General features: G+C 37.3%; 1 protein-coding gene across 1 annotated transcript; it reads left to right on the forward strand.

The window, feature by feature from the left end:
* Window positions 622-1,113, forward strand: LOC110272140 (serine/threonine-protein phosphatase 7 long form homolog). The gene has a single exon (XM_021124001.1). It carries the CDS (start codon window positions 622-624, stop codon window positions 1,111-1,113), a length of 492 nt encoding a protein of 163 aa, XP_020979660.1.

The following is an 8,212-nucleotide window of genomic DNA, read 5'->3' on the forward strand; positions in this document are numbered from 1 at the left end:
CAGTCGACGACGGGAGGACAGAGAAGAGTGGCAGCAACTGAGATTGGGAGTGAGAGAGATTGGGGAATTTTACCATTTTGGTGAGACTGAGAGTGAGAGAGAAGAGAGAAGAGAGAAGCAGAGAAGCTCGGGAAGCCATGCACATCAACCTCAGACATAGCTCCACCGACTCCTTCTTCCGCCGCTGCTCTCCAAAGCTGCCGCCTTTGAAATTAGGGATTTTGGTATTTTGTTGACACTGAGAGTGAGAGAGAAGGGACATGGGATTGGGGCATTTGGGGCTGCGCATTTTTTTTAAACCAAAACGATGTTGTTTGGTGCTGAATGGGAGAACCGGACTTTCAAAAAAATTGGCCGGTTCATATGGTTCAGCGGTTAACCACGGGTTTGGCCATTTTTTACCAATTTTTTGCAGGTCGATTTTATGCATTAACCGGACCGGCTAACTGACCGGTTCCCAGTTAACCCGGTCGAACGGCCGATCCAGTACAATTTTCAGAACCTTGGATTGGAGTGATCCATGGACAGTCGTCTTTGGTAATAGCTTTAGTAGAAAGATGGCACTTTGATCCCCATATTTTTCATCTTCCAACTGGTGAGTGCGTTGTTAGATTGGAAGATATGGCTCTTATCCTAGGTATTGGGATAGATGATCTTCCTGTGACAGGAACAACTATGACTAGTCACGAGACCATGGAAGCCGAATGGTTACATCAATTTGGGGTTGCTCCAAGAGCCGATCATTGTAAAGGAAGTTACATCAAGATGATCTGGATTAGAAATGTGAAAGACAGGTTACATCTGAATGATAGAGTTTCCATGGAGAAGTGCGTGAAGTGTCATATATTGTTGTTTGGGTCAATCTTGTTTGCTGATAAATCTGGGTCAGCGGTTTACTGGAAATTTATGCCACTGCTTTGCGACTTCACTCGAATTCATGAATCTAGCTATGGTTCGGCATCCCTAGCACATTTGTACAGTGTATTGTGCAGGACATCGCGCTTTGCCTGTAAAGAGTGTGACGGTCTACTGATATTGTTACATATCTGGGCTTGGATTTGCATTCCAGTTCTTGCCCCGATTCCTGGTGCCCCGCAATTTTCCACTTGCTAACAGGTTACAATAATTGTTCATGCCTTGGACATTTTGTTCTACTTTATATGTTAATGTATCTTCTGATATAGTTTACTAATGAAAGAAAATGATGCTAGATGGCGTAACTGGGAATGGCTAATCAGTCGTATAGATATCATACTATTGCTCATTTTAGGGGATTGTTAGATGAAATTTGGGAAGGCCAGGTATGATTCTCATTAAATAATATATAATGATCTCGATATACATGCATGATTGGTTCCAGTTTCCTGTGAATAATCTTTTATTTTTGTTTCCCTCCAGTTTGTTTGGGGAGCTTTTGGTGTTGATTGGATTGAGTTAAATGCCATCCCTGAATATATTCGTCGTCATTCACAGGTTTGGAGTGCAACGGTACCTTTGATAGCATTTGAGACCCTTGAGTGGCATGCAACCGATAGGTGCATGAGACAATTTGATTTTGTATAGGATGTACCCCATCAGGAGAGGTCTCTGGATGGCCAACACGGTAAGGTGTTGACCGAACCTAAAAACTTGGATTGGTTAATCAAGCACAGGATTTGGATAATGCAATGGACCAACCGATACAGTCATGTCCTAATTGAGGATCATGTGCCCTTGCAGCATCCATTGGATCTTTACATGTATTGGTATCGAGAGAAATATGGGTCTCAATTGCACTTGTCTAATACTGTCTAGCATGAAAATCAAGAGGAAAATATTGTGCAGAATGAGCCACTCCATTCGGATGCACAACCATCACCTCAGCCCGAAGAACCCCAATAGTCAGTACCACTATGAGAGCAACCTCAACAGTCTTCAGGAAACTATGTTCCTCAAACCTATTCCACATCACCTTTTACACCATTATTCCCACTGCATCAACAATATTGGGGTGTATCACATTTGGAGATAGAAAACCAAGCATCATTTAGCCATCTTTTTAGATTTATGGCGACAGATCTAGGAGCATCACAAAGTCTTGTAACGTGAGCAAGGTTCCCCCACCCTAGTCAATGCAACCCAATATGATGACCCCTGGAAGAAGGTCACTTGATTCAAGCCTTCATTAAACTCCGGAGGTAGACTATCTATTGATTTGAGTAGGAGTGACGGGGGTCGAGCAGTTGTTAATAGTGGAAAACCCCGTCGTATTCAAATGGGAGCCATCAAGGAGAGCATGAGGGGGGAATGATGGTGATGCTGGCCAGTACTTAGTGCATATCCCAGAGGGTGATGACGAGGATGAGGACGAGGCTGATGAGGAGAACATTCATTTTGATGCTGGTCATGATGGTGATGGTCATGACCATGGTAATGATCCGAGGCCTAGTGCAGGTAACGTACTTATTGGTATCGTTCATATATATGTTGATATGTGTTATTGATATGTATCTTGTCTTTAATTTTCTTGTATAGAATATTAGCAGTAGATTGGTATGTAACTTGCCTTTAATGTTGTCTGCTACAATTTATGTAGGTGGGGTAAGTACAGCCACAGGGCACCCCACAACTCCATCTTCTCGAGACAAAAAGATACAATCTTATATATGACCCTTCATTTCGTAGCGCAAACAGATTCACACTGTCCGCGTTTACCAATGTCGCGAAGAAGTGCAAGAATTTTTATAAAGATGTACAGTGGGCAATGAGAAAGTATAATATAGTGATAATAGATATTTAGATGTGTTATCTAATGTAACGAAATAGTATGTAAGTGGACTTGTGTTGATGTTTTGAATGACATAAATCGTAAAAGACATCACAATTAATTAGACAACTACTATGGAAATAACACATAATCGGATCACTATCAGGTATTTTGAGGAACACCTCCTATGCTGGTGCCACCACATTGACGACATCTACTACAGCTATGGCCCTCGGCCCCACACTGCCTACAGCGCCTTGGACCATGTATCATTCGCATGTCCATCTCATTTAAGAAGCGGGTTATCTTCGGCCGACCCTTCGTGGTATGCAGGCCATGTAGTAGGATTGCCGAGTGGTCTAAATCTAACTCTATAAACCTTTCGGATCTGGTCCCTGTAGACATCGTGAACATACACCTGTCAATCCAATCACTGATTTGCACAACAAACACAGACATGGTAACATGGCATTCGATCCACTTGAAATTCACCACAGTCACAACGACGTTGATGCAGATCAACCGTAAACTCCAAACCACTAGGCATCTCACGCACCTCAAAGACTTCATTCTGTCTGTCGAAACCAAGGTTGTGAGAACCGAACCGATCAATGAACTGGTAGAGTGACTGGTTTAATGGTTTAAAGGTTCAACCGGAGTTCAACCGGATTTAAAATTTTACAATTTTATATAATAAATTATCTATAATTTATCATTAAAAATTAACAAATTACTTCAAACATCAAATTTTATAGCTAACAAAAATTAAAATAGACAAAAATGACAAATCAAAATTTAGAAAAATCAGCATATTTACCTCAGAATTTTCAAAAATTCTATACTCCACCACAGCACATCAACAACTCAGAATCAGAAAGAACAAGAAGTAGAATCATCAAATTAGAAAAATAGCTTAAACTCATAAACAATTCAAAATCAGGATCATAGCATAAAGTTATAAACAACCCAAAACCAGAAAAATTTTCAACATAAACAATGTAGTGAAGCAATGTATCATAGTACCATCAACTGAGAATAAAACAAATTAGTAACAAATAAGTGAACCAACTCAGAAATCAGAATAAATAAAATTAACAAATAATCAGTGACTCGTTCTGCACACAACAAAGGAAACAAATAAAAAAATAAAGTGAAAAAGGAAAGAAATCAGTGAAAATAAAGAAGACCATGAAGAAGATGTTGAGGGACGGCGAAGATTGAAGAACTCACAGCGACGGCGAAAAGTCCACGGCGGGATGGGTACGTTCGCACTTCGCACAGAGTGGTGCTCGACACAGAGAGAGAGAGATGTCTCGAAGACAGAGGCGTTTTTTATGACGAGAAAGAGGTGGCCGACGACGGGGAGGACAGAGAAGAGTGGCGTCGGCTGAGACTGAGAGTGAGAGAGATTGGGGCATTTTGCCATTTTGGTGAGACTGAGAGTGAGAGAGAAGAGAGAAGCAGAGAAGCTCGGGAAGCCATGCACATCAACCTCAGACGTAGCTCCACCGCCTCCTTCCTCCGCCGCTGCCATGCTCCGACAAACGCTCCCTCATTCTTCTGCTGCTATCCAAAGCTGCCACCTTTGAAATTAGGGATTTTGGTATTTTGGTGAGAGTGAGAGAGAAGGGAGAGGGGATTGGGGAATTTAGGGCTGCGCATTTTTTTTAACCAAAACGACGCCATTTAGTGCTGAATGGGAGAACCGAACTTTCAAAATATCGGTCGGTTCATCTGATTCACTGATTAACCACCAGTTCAGTTGGTTTTTTCACCGGTTTTTTGCAGACCAGTTTTAGGCATTAACTGGACCGGCTAACTGACCGGTTCTCGATTAACCCAGTTGAACCGGTCGATCCAGTCCAGTTTTTAAAATCTTGGTCGAAATAGTTAACCTGAATATTTTTCGCTGCCAGCTAATTTGCATACAACTTCGAGGTCACAAGCTCAGAGAACACATGGCCAGCATTAATTCGAGCCTCAGCTTTAGCCATTTTTCTGGTGAACAACTCATTAAGCCTGTAAAATGTTGCTTTTATAAGTGTAGTAACTGAGAGATTATGTGCCTCCTTTAAAATCGAATTGATACACTCAACTAAATTCGTGGTCATATGACTCCAACAATAACCACCATCGAATTCCAAAGCATACTATTCACGTGGAATGTTATCCAGTCACATCGTATACGCCTCATCCTTACTATCACTGTTGTAATCTCTCTATTCCATATCCCGATCAGCTTCAGGTTGTTCAAACTCAATGTATAGTTCGATAAATGACACTTGTGATCGAGTTTCATAATTGATTGAAAACATCTCTTGCATGCTCGTATCGTCCGTGACATACTTGGTCTAAAAATGAAGGAATCCACCGAACACTAACACAAGATGTCGATACAAAATACTCGATATCCTCTTTGACGTATGAGGATCTATCATTTCACAAATAATGTCTTTTAATTCATTAAATGACAATATAAAAGGAACAAAAAGATCACAAGAATTTTCACAAATAAATCTCACTCCCTCAAATGTTTGTAACAAAATTTGACCATGATAACACATCTTTACCATCACTTTATCTTCCATTTTTTTGAAAATAATGTTACTCTCTTTTCACTGGTTTATATAAGCAAAAGCATGGATAAACTAGCTAAAACGATAAATAATAGATAAGAAGAAGAAAGCGAGTTCAACAAGATGAAGTTTTGGTAAGTATATATATACATATCAAATCAAATCCTCAGAATTGAATTTTTAATAATTAATTTATTTTTTATTCACAAAACTGACCCACTAAATTGGGCTTTTCAATTTTTAAATTTTTTTTACCTTAAAACCGACCCACCAATTTTTCAACATTAAAAAAAATAATAAAACACAACTCAAATCGGAGGCTCCGATTTGCCACTATCCGAATTTGAATTCCTCACTCTACAAATCGGAGCCTCTGTTTTCTATGCAATCCAAATCTGTGTTTTCGATTTATATTTTCTAATTAAAAAAAATCCTTTATATCTATTCAAAACACCCAATGATCCTATAATCCAGCATAACACAACCCTAAAATTTATAGTTGTAAAAATCGAATCGATCCAAATTGGCTGGTTCGACCAGAAAATTGGTGAACCGAACCTTAAACTGATTCGGTTTACTTCTTGAAACGTTTAAGAAAGAAAATCGCTGTAAACCGGTAAGAACCAGATAAACCGGTCAAAATTGGTAAAAACCGATGCAAATCGGCCTGTTTGAAAAATTATTCAAAATGTCTCCACCAAGTTTCTTGAAACGTTTAAGAAAGAAAATCGCTGTAAACCGGTAAGAATAAGAATAAATCGGTCAAAATTGGTAAAAATCGATGCAAACCGGTCTGTTTAAAAAATTATTCAAAATGTCTCCACCAAGTTTCAAACCTAGACCTTTTAAGTTACAAGGAGGCACACTTACCACTCAACCATCAAACTTCTTAACATTATGTGTGATAAATATTAATTATATAGTATATATTCAATTATATAATTTTATAGATATCTAATTTAATTTAATTTTGTATTCTCTATTTTTTAAATTAATTATATTTTAATTATATACCATTATTAATATAAATATAAATTTTACTAAAAATTTATTAATCTGTTTGATCTATTTCAATGCTAGTATTGTGATTAAGGTTATTTATTTTAATGTTAGTGTTAAAATCTACTGATATTATAGTTAGATGATAGAATTTGTGAATTAATTGTTACTTTTATCGTGTCAAATTAAGATACTATTATAGTATTACTAATAAATTATATGTTTTTTTATATTGGTTATTTTTAGAATTTGAGACTTAATTCTTCATAAAATGTTAGTGAAGATATGTATTTCAAATTTTAATTTTAAATTTTTAATTATTTTATATTTTTTATTTACGTAACACCAATTTTTTTGATTAACCAATAAATTAGTAAACCAATAACTTGACGGATTCGATAGAAAAGCCTAACTTAGCATATCAATAAAATGGAGACCACAAAGATTTGCAAGGAAAGATGAAAAAGCTTAAGCCGACCCCTAAGTGTTGACGTTATTTATCTAAGCAAATTGGTCAAATAAAACGTGAGTGTTGTGGCGATTGTCCAGCGTTGGGACAATCAGTTAAGGGAAGACCAATGTTGAAAATTATGATTAAAAAAATAACAAATTATAATATATTCTCATGATATAATAAAATAATAAATTTTTTAGTTAATAATAATAAAAAAATTTTAATTCTCTTGAACAAAGAAAAATTTTCAATAGTTGATTTACACACTTGATTAGTGCCTATATTAAAATAGAAGACAAGAAATTATTTATATATATTGCACAAAGTAATTATAATTTGTCACGTACATAAATAGTTGTGACTTTTTTAATTTTTTTTTATCAAAGGTAGATTTTTATTTAATGAAAATAGTTTTTGGGTCCACGTTGGACCTCAAACAATGATAAAATAGGGGATTTTCACAAACAAAAAATCATAAAACAACCTATGAAAAGAGTAATATTTGGGTGTCTTTTTCCTAGACATCAGCATCTTCATTCTGTTCTTCAAACTACCCAGCTAGATTGAAACTCTGAAGCATTCTTCCTTGCTACTTCAACAACGCGTTGGCAATTGAAACTACCACCCTCGAAGATGAAGTTATTTCGGGCTTTCCAAATTTTTCAAATCAGGTATGCAGCTGCTCTCATTTGTATCCTACCATTTTTGTTGTTCTTCAATTTTCCGGTTAATTCGAACCACCATGCCCATGTTTCTTGCCCGGTTCGAAAATCAGGAGCATCAATTCCCGAACTCAGCCATACATCTCGGGACTGCATGCAACTAATCAAGTAGTGCTAGATAGATTCATTAACTTGGGTATATTTTTGGAAGATTGGGAAACAGTAGGTATTCATTCATGAATTCTTTGACCCACTAGTAATCTTTTATGCATTACTTTCTACAAGAAAATTCTGATTTTGGGTTGTACTTTCAGGTCCCAAATTGAGCTCCAAAGTCTTTTCTATCGGTACTGTGTAGGCATCAAATTAAGAGGAGGGTGGTAGAACTGGTGAGCTAAGTCATATCCTGAAGCTACTGAGTAATTTCCACTTCTTCCATAGTTTCTGGTGAGTCTATCACTTCCTTCTTCTATATCTGTCTGTAGAATGGCCTGAGCAATCTCTGCATTAAACTGTGCTATTATGAGCCATTGATTCCATTATTTGGCATCTGTTATGAGTTGATTAACCCATGTTAATTCTGAGTCACCACTTGAAACCATTTGGGTAAATAGGGCCAGATGATCTTTGATCCAAGTATCCTACCAGATTCTCACAGAATGACCATTTTCCACCTTCCATCGTACTCCCTTTTCCATAACCTTCCGTCCTTCTAACAAACTTCGCCAGCCCCAAGAGGGGCTGATTCTAGTTTCTGCCTTGAGAAAGTCAAAAT

This window comes from Arachis ipaensis, chromosome B05 (assembly GCF_000816755.2).
Source record: "Arachis ipaensis cultivar K30076 chromosome B05, Araip1.1, whole genome shotgun sequence".
NCBI lineage: Eukaryota > Viridiplantae > Streptophyta > Magnoliopsida > Fabales > Fabaceae > Arachis > Arachis ipaensis.